Raw genomic sequence first — 19,174 nt, 5'->3', positions numbered from 1 at the left:
TTACTCCTGAACCAATATTACCCTTATACAAAATGTTAGCTGTTACACCATAAAACATTTTTATTACAATCTGGGAGGAAAATCAACTCCAAAGGTGGAATTTCAAGCACCCAGTAAGCCGAGCTATTTTCAGCAGACTAACGAGTCTTAAAAACGAACTGCAATTTCTTACCCCCTTTAAATTAAATCCAGACAAAATCCACAATGTGAAAAGGGGAGATTTTACCATTATCTTCTGCAAAGTGTTTTTCATCTTTAGCATGATCCTCATGTTCTGTGAGCTCTCGTGAGGCGCAAACTTGTTTTAAGCCCAGGAAGAGGAGGAGGATTGAAGGAACAATCTGGGCAGCCACAGCATCCACTGCAGGTGGTCTGTTCTGCAATTCCATTAGGATGCTCAGTCCTATTATACACATCTTTCTGTCATGGAGTCTGAAACATGACACAATTGTTATACAAAAAACAGATTTTCACTGCAAGGATATACAGAGAAAACTAAAATCCTGGTGCTTTACATGGCAGAAGACAATATCTCAGAGGCTGTGTTCAAAGTCTATGTTCAAAGATCCTATACAAGCTATTTTCTTCATTCTGAATCAAGTTTCCCACTGGAAAGTAGTCGTCCAATAACAAATAAACATCTTTCAAGCAGTGGTCAAATTCCTGGAGCAACTTTTTCTGATTACCAAATGTAACATTTGTAATGCTAAATAAATACTGTTTAATAATTATGTAGACTATCTTGTCTTTAATAAAGCATTTGATACAGATTATCATTATTAAATAGGATGGAAAATTAATTTGCCTTGGATTTGATAGAAGTACTGTTCCAGGGATGGAAATTGGCAAAAACTATTAGCGAAGAACAATGATAAGTGGGAGTGCTTGAATCGCAGGGTGCATTTATGGAATGCCCCAGGGACAGCTGAAGTTAAATTACGAGAAATCCATCAGAATGGCTGTCTTGTACATATTTCAATATATAAGTTCTAATGCTACCTTGAGACACATTGCTAACTCTGGTGAAAGCAGGGAAATAATTCCATCTTATCAAGCATAACTGGCAGTATACTCAAACTGGCAACTTTCAAATGAGTAGACCTCCACTAAAACAAACAGACAATTGAAGGGAAAGAAATACATTGAATTAGTAGCAGAAAGATCTTTATGTGGCCATAGTCAGGAAACTAGGTAAGAACTTATGCTTTTAATCATAAGAATTTATTTTCACTTCCAGAAACAGAAATTTGTGCAAACAAGATGGAAAAAAAATCTCTAAATGCCTCTGCAGATACTCTTTGGTTCACCTTTACTGGAATCATCGGAAGTATTCAACCTGGAGCTAACATTATAGTATTCTGTTATTATGGCCTTGAGAGGAGCTTTTTTTTGTTTGAACTATTCAGTTTGATGCTGACAGCTTCTGTGCAAACCTTCTCCAAGATAGGTAGTGCCTACTCCCAAGCAAACCTCCAGAGCTGGCAGAAAATGGCCATCCTCTAAACTCTTGGGATACTTCCATTACTGAACCAGTTTTACTTTGGAATGAAGAGAATGGAAGTTGAGAGAGAAGAAATGAGATGGTCACCACAGGCTGCAACAAAGCTAACAGGGGGACCAGCTCAATCCACCACTTCCAAAATCACTACAGAAATACAGCTTTTACTGCTTAGCATTTAATTACCAAAGTTCCTATATAACATGCTACTGAACTATTACATCCTTTAAGTAGCACAATCCTGTACTGCAGCTTTCTGAACTTTACTTGTACTTAAATAAGGTTAGAGATCTGGAGGGATTTCATGACACCTCCCATGTTGTTAGTCCCGTCAGGATTTACTGAAGTGATTCATTCTCAAGAGCAGTTGACAACAAAAATAAATTATATATGACCATGCAGAACATTATGATCCCAGCAGACCTTCCAAGAACAACAAAGTCAACCAGGATATCAAATGACACATTTTGTCACATTGGGTTTGGCTGCTTGGTTACAGGTGTTGAAAAATGCACCAAAGCGCATGCAGAACAGAGCGTTCCTGTAACCATAATCCTTTCTTTTCAGATGGAATGGAACACAAAAGAGGGCATACAAACCAGCCAGGGAGATAGAGGAAGGGGTCTGCTTTCATGAAAAAAAAAATAAATCCCTTACTCCTCTCAGCTGAAATTACTTACTCCTTCATGTTGAAAACAAGCTATTTGCTCTCATGTTGACATTTTGCAGACCAAAAGCCAAGCTAAAGATAATGCTATCTATAAATGAAGGATAGCTGTTATTTGGATAGTTGTGCTTAGAGCAAGTACAAATGGAAAAAAATTTCTCCTCTTTGTGTCAGCACTGTCATCCAAGTGTGACCAAATTTCTGTGATCTATGCACAAGATTTCTATCCTGCATGTTGACACTGGGAAGTCATGAAATTTCTTCGAGACCCAAATGTACAAAGAAGCAATTTCAGCCACATGCACCAGAGCAAACAATTCCTAGCACTCTTTTTTAATCATACATTTGAAAAAGCTACCATTGTGCAGTGCCAATTGCAAAATGCAACAGTAAAATGTAAAAAAAATCTTAATTGATGGATTAACTTTATATTAAATTATCATTTAGGGACAACAAATCAAAGTACAAGAATGAAGTCCTGCTGTTTGAAAGGGAGTCATCAATGGGAAGCAACCCAAATGACCAAAACCCACAGCATATTTGTCATGCTCCACTTTAAAGCTTCTGAACAGAGAAGTTGCAAGAATGAACACATCTTCAGAATATGCATGTTATTAGAAGGCCCTGCAGGACAGCAGAAATGCAGGCATCGAGCCATCTTTAGTGAACCTGAGCCAGAAGGAGACTTTTCTTTCACTTACCAGCAGAGACAAACAGCAGGAAAAGCATCTGCCTTGCCTGAAGTTCAGTATTCTACTATGCCCCATCAGTATTAAGGACCCATAGGACTGAACAAGCAAAATAGAGTTTTATAGATTTTCACAATAGCAAAGAATGGCTTCAGGACCACTCTGTTGCTATCAAAAGGCTCATTATTTCAGACCCTTCCATCTGCTCAAGGGAGCCTGGATATGACTCTCCCTAATAAATTGTGCTTTGAGACCTGTAGTTATTTGCTCAGAAGCACACAATAGCCCTGCCTAATAATCAGGGACTCTGCTTATTCCTCAATGGTTTATCAAGGCTGGAGTGCTAAACACACAACATGGCAATGCAAGACTCCAAGCCAAGTCTATTTTTAACAAGCTGTGTGTGGTCCTCACAATCTGCAGGACTCCTTCTTGCTAACACACTTTCTTCTAATACAGCACAAAGGATTTTAAAATCTTTTGTATTTTAAACTAAGCTGAAAGTATTTCAGAGAAAAATTGCTAAGCCCTTCCTTTTACTGGTTTGCTGTGCTCCTTTGTGAAAATCAAGTTTCCTTCTATTACATCAATCCAGTTCCTGGACAAACTGCAAATAATTAGCCACTTCCTTCTAGTTGCAAAATTGGAACCAACATATGACTGGGATTTTTATATACAACTCTGCGAAACCTAGGATTTTTAACTATTCAAACTCCTATCAAATATATAACACTATTCAGCTTAAAAAAAACCCAAATCACTTACTGAAGGGTTTTTTGAAGCAAGTGAGATTTTTCTTTCACCCTAGTTACCATAGAAGAATTTTTAGTATGAGAATAAGTGTAAGTCATGCAGAAGTTTCACCAAAACCTCAGCTGTCAGGAAAAAGGTAGAAAGTGGTAAGGAGCAAATGCTTCTGCAAAAGGCTTTAAAGTGTGAAGTTATTATAGAAAACATTTAGAAATAAATACAATATCCTGTGGCATATAGGCACTATCAGCACACAACCACAGCTATGTGATACCCACTGTGACATACTGAATTTATGCACAGTCTTTTAGAAGGAGTTCTGAGTTCTCCTTGCCTGGCTAATTTTTAATATGCCAACTTTGTAACACTTTTTCAATGGTTTCCATGGTTTTAACAACATGGAAGAACAGCTACTTATCTTAACATAACTACTTTTCCCCTCCATTTTTCCCATGGATTCCATCTCATGTGCTCACGCATGATGCTCCAGAAATACTGCATTCTTTTGGCAAACACCATTGGCTCCAGCCTGAGCATGTGCAGCCATGCACAACTCTAGTGCTGGCAGAGCAGGATCTATGGGGACTAAGACTTCACAGGAACTGACAAAAGACATAGAATCACTAAATGGTTTGGGCTGGAAGGGACCCTAAAGGTCATCTAGTTCCAACCCCTCTACCATGGGCACCTTCTACTAGATGAGGTTGCTCAAAAACCCATCCAGCCTGACCTTGAACACTTCCACGGATGGAGTGTCCACACATAAGAGTGTGAGATTCATGTGGACAAAGCTTCTTGAACAGCCACTGTCACCACCACTTCCAGATTTCCTGCATGGTTGACAAAGAAATGACAGCAAGATTCACCTGGTCCTTCACATCTGGAGGTGGATCTACTTCGATCTAATCCAGTTGCTCTAGGATCTGCGAGTTTTCCAAATGATTTGAATCTGGGCCTACAATTGCCTCTTAAGGGAAAGCAAGCTAAGTGTAAACCAAAGCAGCAAATGGGAAAAAGGACTGTACAAATGAGAGTGCCCACTGCTCTCTAACAAAGATATAAACTTGTTGGGGTGGGGAGGGGAGGGAGGGGAGGGAGGGAAGTAAGGTTTTTAAGAACACCGAATTTATTTTGTACTTCTTTTTCTGTTCAGTTAGGTCTCTGAATCTGGGACTCCTTTACTACTCACAAGAAAACAAATGGTCTGCTAGAAGCAGTGCTCTCGTGAGGGAAAGGGAGGAAGTTCCTTACAGCAAAAGCCCTACCCTATGCCTGGAAGCCACAAAGTGAGGAGACAGCACAGAAGGAAGAGTGACTTTTAGATTTAAGCAATATTACAGATAATTATTTCTCTGCTGGTAGCAGCAGATCAAAGAGAGATATTTTTTAATCCTCTGCTGCCATTCAGGTGCAGTCTGGGCAGAATGATGGGCATGACAACTGCGTCCTTAACTTTTCATTTTCACAGGCTTTGTTAACCTTTGTCTCAGCTCCAAATATGAGTTTATTTGAGCAGTAGTTTGAATAGCTGATGCTCTTTGAAGAGCAACACAGAAGGACCGAAAATCAGCTCACAGTACTATTTGAGATTGGAGCCTAGTTAGACCTCAATATTTTTCCTCTCTGAATCTGACTAGCTTCTCACTGAATGCTCCAAGATGAACTGTTTCAGGCTATAAATCTCTTTCAGTTTACTAGAAAAAAAGAGATGAAGAACAAGAACTTCACTTCAGCCAAAGAAAATTGGTAGGTGGAAATCCTAAAATGTTTTACCCTTTTCTAAAGTTGGTAGATGAAAAAATAATTTAGTAATTAACAATAATATTACCACAAGGTGTGGAAGAACCAACTTGAGGAAGACACGGCCTAAGCCTATCCATACACCTGCAGGCAGAAGTCAGCCTCCAGTAACAAAGCAAAACTCCAGCAGGAAGGTGAGAGGTAGCTGTTAACTATGTCTGTCTGCTTTGCCCTTAAGTAGATTTGAATCTCACAGTTAAGACACTACACCTCAGCTGAGAGGCAAGCACTGGCCTTCACCTCTGCTCAGCATCAAGTGCACGCTTTGCTAGGTGATGACAGGTTTTGTTCCCCTTCATTAACTTTACAAATGCTTAGCTCCTGCCTGAGTGCACACAGTGCAGCAAACACTCATTCAAGGGAGGTCACAGTGATGTTTAAGTCCAGCAGTATGCTAAGCAGTCAATGGCACAATGATAAATACGCAAGTTGAATGTGAAAATTCATTTAGAATCAGAGGTGGGGTTCACTGGAAAGAGTAGGGGTTTTTTTAATTAAATGGAGCAGTTAAAAATAACTTATAAAATACAGAACAGAAAGTATGTACACAGTGTTTCAGACAAAAAGTTAACATGCTGTTGAAAACCAGCTGGTCAATTCTGAACATTGTTAAAAAAAAAAAAAACAACCACAATACTTGCCCAAAAAAACAGTCTGTGTCATTCATCCACTGGTTTATGAACTGTGCAGTGATGGGCTCAGGATTGTGTGGAAATCTGATGTTCTCCAAGGTGTGCAAAAGGAGGTCAGGATTGTAGTAGAGTGCAGCTATGGCAACTTGAAGACACATGGTACGAAGCTCACTTGTTTTAACTCCTCGAGTCAAGCGCTCTAGAACAGCCTCCACAAAGAGGGGAATACACTGGGAGAATGAGAAATGAGAATGAGAATACAATAAGAGAAAAAGAAAAGGAAAGGGGAAAAAAAGAAAACAGTCATTAGACATGTTGCGAGATTATACAAAATTTTATAATACTTTTACTAGAATTATGTCCTGAGTTATCTGAAGTTCAGGTATAGAACCAAGGAACACATTCTATTCACTTTCTAGCCTCCAATCACAGGCTTATGGATCTTCCCCAAAACAGCTCTTGTCCGAGCTAAAAATTGCAATGTTATTCTGAGCACAGGGGAAAACATTTGGGGCCATTTGGTGGAGTTTGCTCTAGCATGTAGAAAAGCTTTAGGAAAAAACTGAGACATTCTCATCTTTAAAGAAAGATACAAAACAATTTTAAAACTAACAGGCATTAGAAATTAAACTAGCTAAATTCGTAACTTAAGAAGGTTTCCCTAATAAATGTAAAGGGATGTTAAATGTTTTTACAAGTTTAAAACTAGTTTATTCAGATGAAAAGAAATATGTACAAATTTCTAAACAAGGAAATAAACATCTTCTAAACACATGTATGTTTCAATGGGCATATTTATAATTTACAAAAATTTGGGAAGCATTACAGAAGTTTTAGTTTATGAGTTTCAGTTCAGTGTGAAACCATTTTAATTCACAGAATTGTACAGCTCAATTAAGTCTCATACTTATTTCAATGCAAATGCATTGAATTCACTTTAAACTCCTCCAGATCGCCTTTAAAAATAAAATCTTTCAGAGAACATTTTTATCTTCAATTGCTTCAGATTTACACTAGTAAAGTTATATCAGTTTCAGTGAAATCAACTGAAAATTTATCACTGAAGTCCATGGATTGCACTGTGGCAACATCAAACATGATACATAAAGGTAATTTAGGCTCATTACGTAAGTCCAGAATTTTGCCCTTAATAGGAAAAAGACTACTTTCTAAAAAGGTGTTCTAAGAAACTCTGGAAAATTATGATTATGTTTATCCCTGCAAACACAATCCACCCATGCTAAAAAATCTGCATTTCCAAATGCACTAACTTAAAACATAAAAATTTCCTATAGCTTGGAAAAAAAACAGCAGTTGGATATGTACAGTTAACCTCACAGAAGTTTTAACTAGGTGTTTTGCATCAAAAGAGAAATTCTATTAAAAGAAAACATAAAAGGACAATCTTGTACAACATACTATATTCTTATAATGCAGTCCATATCCATTTTGTGGTCATGCCCATTAGTATCTGGTCTCAAAAACAAAAAAAACCAACCTTACAAACTTTCCTGAGTACATCTATTTCTGTCTGTTTTTCTCCCCACCTTACATTCCCCTCAAATTCTCTAATTCCAGCTGTTTCTCTCAGGAATCACGGACCATTAGAAAGCAATAGAAGAGAAAACCTGTTCAGTATGTATCACCTGGTCAATGCCCCGTCCTTTGCACTGAAGAACAATCACTTCTAGGAGTTTGGCTGCATGGCACTCTGCATCTTCTCCTGCATCTCCTGTCAGTACCTAACCATCGGAGTAACAATTTAATTTATCAGTAGTCACTGACAACACTGAAAGCAAGTGCTCTTGGTACCTGCACACATCCAAAAATCTCTATACAGCATATACATATGTATTCATGCTAAATTTTGTTAGGAATTAAGACACATAATCCATCTCTACAGGACATAAGGATAAGTGGCAAAAGGTGAATTTTAAAAAACTAGAAGAAATTGCTGTAGTTCTTAAAGAATGTTATATTCTTTATATGTCCTCACTTTTTTAGAAAGAATTGTCACTTATAAGAATCACTGATGTTTTCCATATCGTGTTTCCATTTTTTCACTTCAATTCTAATAGTCACTGGCAGACTAATAGCCTGGAAAAGTGAAGTGCTATGTCTAAGCTAGTTTCTGATTCAGAACAAAATGTATGCAATCATTCTGTGTGTAGCACATACATATGAAACTGATTGCTTCACCTCAGTACATTTCAACCCCATGGCCACTGTCAATCAAACCTGACAAAAGAAGCAAAATTTTCAAATTCAAATACTCTAAGTTTCTTAAAAATAAGCAGGTAGCTAGATGCCTAACACTCTCTAATGCCCCAAATCAGAGGAGGATTGCAGCATGAGAGACTCAGTATAAAGGAGAAGATAAATGTAGAAAGAACTTCAAATGAGTTCACACCTTAGCTAACAACCAGAGTCCAACCTGGCAATCTCTTGTGCAAGATACACAACCCAAGGAAATCAGGCTTCATTCATTCCCTACCTACCAAAATAGCTGTCCATAGAAGAGAGTCAAGACGGACTTTCTCCCACACTGATTTTTGCATGTAAATTTTTTAAAGCATGTCACTTAAAAACTGTGAAGGTGCTGCATGTACTCAGAACTCAGGTAAGACCAAAATTCACTCAGTTCTGAAATGCTTGGCCACCATGTGGAATGTTCAGGTCACTCAGCTCCTCTAATTATTATGTACCAGTAATAAGCACAAGAGTAAGAATCAGAAGCCTTACCTTTTTACACATAGAGTAAATGATTTCTAAATGCTTTGGATTAGACAGTAAAGTATCAGTGTCAATGGTCACATAATTATGCAAGAGAGGCATCATATCTGCAGAACAGGGACAGCAAAAGAGAAAAAAAAGTTACAAAATGTGCTAACCAAAGTGGTAGTCCTAAAGTGGAATTCATTAGCTTAGATTCTTCAGTATGGTTGGAAATTCAAACTCTGCAAAAGTCTTTTCTGTAAGAATTCTTCATAAAATGCACTATGCAGGGTGCATTTTTGGAACTAGAATAGGACTGCATTTTAATTAATCAATTTGTAGTTTCACATAAACTTTGAACATTCAACTTTCTCTGAGTTCAGGACCCCTACAACAACTGATCACACTGACAGATTTGAACATGCTTCTCCTACTTAAATATCTCCTGTTACACTCCCACACTAAACAGACAGTCAGGGCATGACTCAAATACATTATCATTTTAAACCAAGACACTAAATGGAAACGACCCTCCTCAGGGTGGGTTTTAGAGATGAATTCTCAAACAGTAAAAACATCATTAGAACAGAAGTGACTTTACCTGCAAAGTATTCAAAGCAATCCTGCTGGAAAACCTCATACAGAACACCTAAAAGTTGCCACATCTGAGGTGAAATCATCTGGCATGTTAAACTGAAGGCCAAGGACAGAATTTCTTCATAAAACTCTGAAAAAGACAAACAATTTGAAGCAGGGTGCTTTACAAAATAAATTTAACTTGCAAATACCTTGAAATCTGAAACAGAGTCCTGAGTCTAGTAACAACTAGAAGTCAGCAATTAGAAACTAAACCATGCAGAGAGAAAGAAAAATTGTAAAAGACTCTTTTAGACAGGCCTTATGTTGGCTGTAGTTACAATGACATGCATCGTTTTCCACTATAAATACACACCAAAAAAATACATCAGCAGCACATGAAAGACAATGCTTCTAATCGATTTACTGAAAAATATATTTTTTTCTCAGCCTTTGTTTTTTCTGTAACACCTTATCACAAAACTGTAAGTGCAGCATACTGACAAAGCAGCAATTTAATTGCAGACCATGACCATAAGAGACTAATGTAGTTGCAGACATTGTCCTTTAACACAATTAGACAGAATTATAATCAGAACAGTATCTTCAGCTTTTGACCTCCAAAACACAATAGCCAATCTGACTAATGTACAAGGGTAGATCAAGAGAAACAAATTACAGTGGTAAAGTAATGTGGCTTTTTTCTTTAAAGAAACACATACAAAAAGATGGAAATTCTGTTCTAGCAGTTAACAATAATTTACTTACATGTTTTTACATATCTCTAAAACATACCTATAACGTGTTTCTGCAAAACGAGGCCAATGATCTGTAAACAAATGCTCTCGAGCTGTTGAGTGATCTGAAATGAAAGCATAAAGTAGTTTATTAAAAAAATTAGAAATACAGCAATCAAATGAACGTATTTGACTAATTCAGTTTGAGAAGTTCTTCAAATCGAAAATGCTCTTATCATTTTTTTAAATTCTGCATTAACAATCACATTACAAAATAAGGTCTCCCTGATGCAGAAAGAACCTCTTTATCCTGACTATGTGATTTGTGGACATCGCACCACAGCCAGGAGACCAATTCCTAGGAATTCTATCCAAGAAATAGCTGGGTAAACTAGAGACAGGGGTCATCACTGTAAAAAAACTGGTCTTATGCAAAATATTTCTCTGTAAATGCTACTTTAACACCCTGTAATACAACTCGTCACTGTGAAGAAAATTAACTTTACCCCAATCAAAACCAGCACATTCCAATGAAGTGTTTACCAAGCAAAGGCTAAGAATATTACCCTTGGGACATAAATTCCCTTGAAGTTGAAAGCTAAACAATTAATAAATCACAAAAGTAAACTGGGCTTTAGATTCGTATCTGTCAGAGGTGGCTTGGTACCATCCCACTGTAGTAAATGCACATTCATGCCAAGTGATGCAACATACACAGAAGTGCTTGTCATGAATGAAAGGAGGAAAGTAGGAAGGAAACTCTCACCTCCTTGTGATCTTCCACAACTGTCAGGATTGTGTCAATTGTGTGCAAGATGCCCATGGCCATAACTGTTTTGTCCTCTACTTCCTCATATTCCTCACTCTGAAGTACTTTACCAAATATTTCAGCCTGTGAACAAAACCAACCAACTTAACATTCAAGAGCAAACCCATGTTTCTAATTTGTCATTCAAAACCAGGGAGTTAATGCAGCAGCAGCAATACCTTATCTGTAGGAGCTGTCAGCATTGAAAAATACGCTTGCTACTTTTGAAAGGGAATATAGCAAATTAAAATCTCCTCTTTTTTCTTTAGAAGTCTACATTAAGTCATTTGAAATGCTAAATAGTTAGAGCTTGGCTCATTAAAACCACTGACACAAATCAGCATCTTTGGAAAATCTATAGGTTTTAAAGATGCTTCACAGAGAAAAAAAACCATAAATACTGCAAATACTACAGGAGGACTCATAAAAATTACTTTAAACAGTGTGTGCTTCAAGCAGAGTTCATTAAATGTTCACCAAAATAGGCATGTGCTTCTGACTGAATTGGTATTTCACTATTCCTCTTACCAGGTGTTGAGTCATGTCCACAGCAATAGTAGCAACTTCCTGGCTGTACTCATAGATCATCTTCTGGATTACATTTGTGAGATCATCGTTTTCTGTCTCTCTGACAATGTGCAGGAGCTCCTGCATCACTGGCCTTACATAAGGCTTTACATATTCCTTGGCTAAAAGATTAATAGAAACTAGATGAAATCAACTATCCATAAACACAAACATACAGCATTTCCAAACTGCCAGGGAGCTGACTACTCTTGAACAAAATAAGTTTAATTTGAATTCACTAAAGAAATAAAAAAGCCAAAAAACATCCCCAAGGCAATTTTACAGTCCATAACCAGTAGACAGAGTAAATAAATTCTGTAATATTGAAATGCCACCTACAGCAAAAATCCAGTTTTGAGGGAACACTTGCTCTCATTTATAAGCAGTGTTCATTTTTAAACATACACACTGCTTAACTTCAGTAAAAAAAAAAACCAAAACCAAAGATAGGTAATATTTACTGTATTAAAACAAACATGCTGATCCTAACTTCTTTTATGCTATCAAAACTTCAAGCAGAATTCTGGGATGTAATGAGCAAGTGAATCTGTCTAAACATGATAAAGTATTCTGAAATCCTTGTCTTTAAATGACAGAAATGTTTAGATAAATCTGCACCAACCTCCTCGTCTCGACAAAAAATCAATAGATCAGGGTATACAGCTGATGAATCACTGTCACATACCTTGCTCTTGGTTGCTTATTAAGGTCTGAAGGGCTATGGCTGCTTCTACTTTGACAGGCATCTCCTTATCATCAATCAGGCTCTTCTTTGCCAGCTCTACTGCATTCCTCAAGTTTAGCTCATTGTGAAATTTCAAAGCACTGAATGAATGAAGTACCCAACAGGACTGCAAGGCAAAAAGAGAAGCAAGTTAGGGGCTATAGAAATTTTAAGCATTTTTAACTGAGTCAAAACCAATGCTAACTACCTCCCTGTTTGCATGGATTGTTTTTTTTCCCCACTCAATTATGGTATATTCTTTCATTAAATGTAACACAAGTATTACACTCAAGCAGCTCTTTATTACAGTTTTCCAAGTACCAATAAATTCAGTGGAGGAAATAAAATCAGAAAAAAAACCCAATAAAAGCTGTTTGCCCATGACTGATATTGGCACTTGGGGATTTTCTTCAAGCAACACTCAAAGTGATGTTACCTACTTGTGAAAATCCTGCCTGTTCTTCACAGCCATCTCTGCTAATGAAAAATGGCCACAATTGCTGCTCAAGATTCTCAAGTTTGTTTGATTGATTCAAGGTGAACATTAATACAACACAGACCCTCCATAAATCCATTTAACTGAAAAATCATTGTTTAAATCAAAACCAAGAAAAAATACCGCACAAGAATGTTATTTTAAATTTTACTAGGTATTCACCTAATTTCTTTCAGTAACATTCAGAATGAAATCAAACTGCAAAGGAAGGAACCATGGCAAATACTGGAATTGATGTAACAGGTGAACTTACTCGAGCTCTGAGGTATCCCAGGTTAGACATGAACAAGGGAAACACGTGATTCTGCAACATCAGCTCCATTTGATCCTTGAAGATACTCTTCTGTTGGAGCAAGGAAAAATTAGTTTTGGAGACCATTCATTTTACTTATTTCTTTCTAGCCCATATTGCATTTCAAATGTCAACCAAGGGAAATACAATTATTTGTCTATACAATAAAGATATCCTCCCACAAAGAGAATTGGATCCCTTATCTTGGAGAACCAACTCAAAAACACAGCCAGTTCAAAACCAGGTAAGTGAAAGAACTGTACATATAATATTCAACTTGGCACTATTCATTATAACACGTAAACTGGAATTTTCATGTTATTTAAGGCAATTAGTTCCAGCTGATTTTTCTTAAAAACTAACAAGGATCAATAACCTAGTAATTCCATTCTTCCTACAAAGGACTACATACATACCTGAAGATAAATATGAGCTTTCTATGGAACAGATCTGAGTTTCAAATTACCTACTGTTACTCTAAGTATCAAAACTTACTATTTTGGACATTACAGCAACTAATACCACCTTTTTTCATGTTTATTAATGGATGAAGATAATTCCTTTCTGACAAAAATTTCCTTAGCCAAAGAAGGATACTTCATGAGAGTAATTCTTCATTATTCCAACTTTGGCAAATCCCAAGATACTCACAGGTAGCTAGAACCAGCATGGATATTTGAGACTTGCCTTATAGTCCCAGAATAATAGAAAAGATACATGCTAGGGACGCTGTTATTATCCCAAGGAATGATTCAGTGGCTAAGACAGAAGAGGGTTAAATGGGACACACAATACAACATATATCTTACGTGATCACACTTTATTGCACTGATGCACACAGCATTTTTTTCTACACTCATTCCCCAGCCTTCAAAGAACTGAATGAAGGACTGAGTAGAGAAAAAATTGAGAAAAAGGAAAGTATTGTTCCTTTGTGCACACTGGCCAGAAGTTTGTAGGCATTGAACTGGAGATGCTGTGGGGAGCCAGGTCACTCAGGCCTTAGCTCTTTAGACTCTGTACCTCAGTCAGCTTACAAATCCAGGATTTCATATGGAAACAGTTGATGAAATGCTTCAATGTGTCAAATTCCAAACACAAGAAATTAGAATTTTAAAGGGGTCTTCAGTGTTTGGGGTTATTACTCTTTCATAAAGTACAATATAACCTCATGTTTCAGGACTGAAAATTTCAAACTGGAGCAGAATACTGGAATAAATCCCATTTTTCTCCGTCAGGACAGAGATAAATATGTTAATATGAAAATCTTCTCACAACACAAACAATGTCGCCCTCTTTCACTCCAGCATGAGGAAGGGCATTTACAATCAAAATAATCTAAAAAAATTCTGCCAAAGTTACTGATGTTTCAGGATTCAAGATCAGAAAATAGATTGGTAAAAAAAACAGATGGCAAATGTTGGTAAAATGTTGCTGTAATATGAAGACACATCCTGCACAGCGAGATAATTCAGATAAAATATGATAAATTACTATTTAAAAGAAGCCTCCAGCATGAGATCATCATTCTCAGGACAAATGTGATAATATTATGGCAATTACTTTTGACATGGAGCAATGGCATACTTTGGACTCCACCATCTACTAAAGCACCAGGCAAACTGTAATCAGTATCAATTAGAGAGCAACTACATGCATTAAATTCACATTCAGATTCCAGAAAAATACCCAAAATTCTGAAGATGATGTCTGTAAAAAATGGAGGAAGGCTCTTTGCTCTTTCCTGCTTTTTTCAAAACTTCCAATGGGCAGATAAAATAAGACTTAAAGACACATACTGCAGAGTGAAAAAGTTGGAAAGCTAGAGAGAACATTCCTGCAACATGTTAAGTAAACCTTTTCCTGGAACCAGAAGCAGCCTATAACAGCTCAGGCTGTTGGGGAATTTCATAAAGAATCATATGCAATGTTGCTGATGGAATGCATATTTGCTTTCTTAATACTTCCATTTTACTAGTAAAGCAGGAGGGGATCAAAGGACTGTTGTGCAACAAACAAATAGAGCTTTGGAAAATGTGAGAAGGAAAATCTGTATATAAAATTGTGATATAAATAACAGGAAAGAATGCCAATATTTTTAAATAAACAGACTCTCATATTCTGATTGCAATCAAAGTGCAACCTCTCTACAGACTATAAATACGGCTAAGGGCTAGTCATACTTTATAAAGAAAAACTAATTTATTTTAAATCACAGTTGATAATAAAAATTTCAATTGCAAGCAAACTTTTTTCACTTCTTTACCCATTTACCTTCAGTAAAATATCTGCTAGAGATCCTATAACATGCAAAGCTCCATCTTTTTTCCTTGGATCAATGTTTGGCTCTGTCAGAATCTGGTAGCAATATGCCATCATTTTTGGTAATACCTAGGCAGAAACACACAACCCCCTTTAGTCAAGTTATTTAAATAGCACTGTTTAAAAAATTCATATGACATTTTCATGAAGAAATTTTGCTCACAAAGCAATGTGAGTTAATAAATTAGCATCTTTCAATAGTAAAAGTGTCAAACTTTGGAATTTTCAACTTTTCAGCCAAACTGGTCAAATTAGATTAATCTCCTTGAAATTTCACATTACTAATATCAAGTATTTTTGTTACTGTGTTGAGGCAAATCAAAAAAGATGATGAAAAGGCAAGAGGCTCAAACAGCACCTCACCCACTTTTTCCCTTAAGTTCTTTTCTTGCTTGTCTTACACATAAATATAAATACATATGCGTGTCTACATATATGTATGAAAATATATACATATATTTACACAGAGAGCTAGGAGTAAAACCTCGCAAACTTAATTTGATTTATTCATTTTGGCAGGAGTTTCTAAAGTTGACTAGACTTAGAAAAATTTCTTGGCAAAACCAACAGCTCAATGTGATCTCCACACCCATTATGTCCTTTTCCAACATGTCACTTTGATGGTCTGAACACAAATTATGAAAATGAATAGGGAGATCAGTGAACAAGAACTGTTTTGACAATAAAAAAGTAGAAAGGTCATAATCCACCCATTCCACCTAATGTAAAGACTGTGCTCTCCTCTGAAAATCCACCTGGAAATGGAGCTCCATAATTACTGGATGTTAAAATGGAACCTAGAAACACATTTGCCATTTTAGCCAACTGTGCTTTCCAGGGTTTGCCTAGGTATTCTTGTAAAGGTCACTGTAAATACGGAAAGGCCTACAGAAAAGTTACAACCTCATTTAAACAGTAACTGCATGAAATGGGTTTTGTCCTTGCTAATTTCATTGCTGTTAAGAAGGATTTTAAATAGCATCAGTGAAAATTAAATCAGGTCCACTTTCCCTCCTGGTACAGTTTGCAATGCTGAGAACAGTTGTGACAGAGGCTGTTTGTAAACGTGGGAAAATCTATTCCAATACATCTATTCCAACTCATTTTGTATCTGGCAGATGCATTTTAAATCTACAAGAATAATTCACTTAGTATGTACACACTCCATATTTTAATGCTCCCCAAATTGACAGCATTCAGCCAGGAAGCATTTGACTATGTAGCAGCAAGTATATTTTTCAAGATTAGCTTCCTGTAGCATCTTCAAACAGAAGGAGAAAATAACATTACTAAAGAAAACTCAAATTTAAATTAAATGCCACTGGTTCCACACCTCTTTTCTCTTCTTCGCAGCAGTGTAAAGGAGATTCTGTGCTGCTGTTGTTGTGGATGCATAGTCCTCAAATACATCTGAAAAAGTGGGGAGAAAAAAGCATAAAAAATGTCTTTTCTGAATAATAATTTTTTTATAAACCATCTTGGTTTCGGGATATCACAACATCTGGATGAATATGTAACTCCAAAACTACTGACATGATTGTCTTCACTTCATGGTTAAAGAGTGAGACCCAAGCTTACATTACACACCTTACTTCTTGCCTTCCAAATCCAAAGCCACTCTTCTTTCCCTTAATTAAGAACATGCTATTTATTTATTAGCTCTTTTGAGACCATATATAAGGGATGAAAAATCCTGTCTCTTTTTTTAATTAAAACCTCTATAGGAAGAACAAGAATACACTCCAGTACCATCTGTATACCACATGTACACATTTTTGACATGATTTTATTAAAATCTCACGGGAAACTTTCTGTACATAAAATATACCTAGATCTGGAGTAGTTTTATATCTGCTGAAAGGTCAAGTTTTTTAGTTTCATTCATGGCAACTAAACCCCTTCTGTTCATATTGAAAGTATAATTTATATCTTGAAAAATAAAGATCTGTGCTGCAAACATGTTCTAATCCAAACATCCCCACACAAATTGAATCAAACTAAAAGATCTTCAAACACTATCTTAAAATGTGACTCAAATTACACATCAACTTTTCCTGAAAACTTTAAGATAAAACATCATTAGGAAATACCACCAGACCACTGGAATTCTTGTTCCTAACCAAAAAGTGCCTCACTAAACTTCCATTTAATGTACTTTGATACTTGAGTGTAATGTACTTTGACTGTTTTTTAACCTTCCATGATACAATCTGAATCTGTATTTAACTGCCTCAGCTACACATAAAATAAGATTCACTACTTACACAGAAAAAACTGAATTCACACACCAAAAATCACGGATGAATTTATACCCTAGTGACCAACACTATATTGTAATTAATTTGTTGCATAACAACTCTCCAAGCTTTTAAATTATTCTATGAATATTTAAATTGTTTTCATATAGGCTAATCCCAAATCAACTAATTAAAATTTCACAAAAGCTGCATATGTATCTCTGGTGCCTGGCTCAAAGGAGTTCTTCAGCTAAAACTGCTGTACTTTTAAAGTATCCTTCTCCTTTTCAATGATATGACTCTTTGAATAAATGTTATTATTCATTATATGGTCCTATGTGTTATTCCCAAGACCTTGCACTGTGTCTTTTGAAAAAATATGTATTTAATTATCTTACAATTGAGTAGTAATAAGTGGCAGAAAAACGGTGAAAGCACTGACAATTTTCCACAGGGAAAGAGTAAGTCAGGCCTCTTCTGGACAAAGTGAGAGCTGCAGGAACCTGCAGACAGCTGGCACATCTGTAAGTCAAGATTCTGAAACAGGCACTAACAAGGGAGCAAGCCAGCCTGTCTGGGCTGCTCTGAGCACATGTGAAGTAGAAAAAACCTCTGAGAGAATCATTCAGTTCTAAGCTACCAGCCAAATGGCCCAAACTCACTTGATCCACCACCTGCTTTTAACTACAGATCGGTGAGATTTAAGAATAAAGTTTTCTTCTTCCTGTTGTTCAGGTGAAGAGAGACATTACAGTGGCCATGGTGATCACTGGAACTACAGGGTACACTTACAATGAAAGCAAAAAATAAAGCCAAATTACCAAATTTCATGCGGATATATTCATATGGATCCTCTTGCCAGAGCTCCTCATCCTCATCTTTGTAGCACATTAGAGAGAATATCACCTCTTCTGTTATAGTCTAATTTTAGAAAAGCCAAATACATGTAAGTACACATAAAATCAAACTCCAGTACAGCTTCCCTCCACCATGCACTGATTTGTTAGACTTATTTGTCTAGAGTTACATTGCTTTAAGCAGCACTCTTATTTTGTCTACCAGAAACAAATTCACTGTATTATAGGTACTTTCCTTTTGAAACAGTCCAAGACAGCAACAGTAATTACACAATCTATCTTTATAATATTACATTACCATGCACAAAAGACACTTCAGGATATAGTACACAGCAGCACATTACATTCTGCAGAAGGATCTCACCAATGCAATACTTAACATGTGAATGGATTTCACATGTCTTCTTCCCTAAAAGTCATGGAATTAACTAACCACAAAGGGAATCTTATGATATGAAAAAATAAAAGAGCAGGAAAATCACTTCTCATTTGCTCTTTAGTTCACTTATAAAACACATTCTTAAAAGAGGGTTTAGCTCCTCTTAGACCAATGTTCCCTTTGTGCACAATCTTTGCACTACAATCAAAAATCTAAGACAATTCAGAACACCAGTAACTAATAAAAGCCAGAACACAATGACTTCCTAGCAGACTGTAAAAATTAAAATAAAGAACTTATGGAACAGAATCTTTGACTGAGTTAACATTATCTGCAATAAAAGGTAGTCATATATTGCAAAACACAACCACATTTGTGTAGAAATGCTGTTGTATTTTCCAGATCAACTGCTGAAAGATTAATGGAAA

General features: G+C 36.4%; 1 protein-coding gene across 3 annotated transcripts in view; it reads right to left on the bottom strand.

Moving 5' to 3' along the window:
• IPO8 (importin 8) overlaps positions 1–19,174 on the bottom strand; it is a 48,827-nt gene that overhangs the window by 11,979 nt on the left and 17,674 nt on the right. For 2 of the 3 annotated variants that reach the window (XM_056513295.1, XM_056513303.1), the window contains exons 10-22: positions 18,332–18,431; positions 16,607–16,683; positions 15,226–15,342; positions 12,913–13,002; positions 12,125–12,290; positions 11,401–11,561; positions 10,831–10,956; positions 10,123–10,189; positions 9,353–9,478; positions 8,779–8,876; positions 7,683–7,778; positions 6,046–6,266; positions 227–432 (exon numbers count right to left, since the gene is read on the bottom strand). In XM_056513295.1, coding sequence (XP_056369270.1) covers positions 227–432; positions 6,046–6,266; positions 7,683–7,778; positions 8,779–8,876; positions 9,353–9,478; positions 10,123–10,189; positions 10,831–10,956; positions 11,401–11,561; positions 12,125–12,290; positions 12,913–13,002; positions 15,226–15,342; positions 16,607–16,683; positions 18,332–18,431 — 1,651 coding nt within the window. Of the gene's footprint in view, positions 1–172; positions 433–6,045; positions 6,267–7,682; positions 7,779–8,778; positions 8,877–9,352; positions 9,479–10,122; positions 10,190–10,830; positions 10,957–11,400; positions 11,562–12,124; positions 12,291–12,912; positions 13,003–15,225; positions 15,343–16,606; positions 16,684–18,331; positions 18,432–19,174 lie in introns of all 3 variants that reach the window. The other variant, XM_056513312.1, reaches the window with a different exon arrangement.

This window comes from Oenanthe melanoleuca, chromosome 1A, assembly GCF_029582105.1.
Source record: "Oenanthe melanoleuca isolate GR-GAL-2019-014 chromosome 1A, OMel1.0, whole genome shotgun sequence".
Lineage (NCBI taxonomy): Eukaryota > Metazoa > Chordata > Aves > Passeriformes > Muscicapidae > Oenanthe > Oenanthe melanoleuca.
This window is presented reverse-complemented; position numbering and strand designations above follow the sequence as displayed.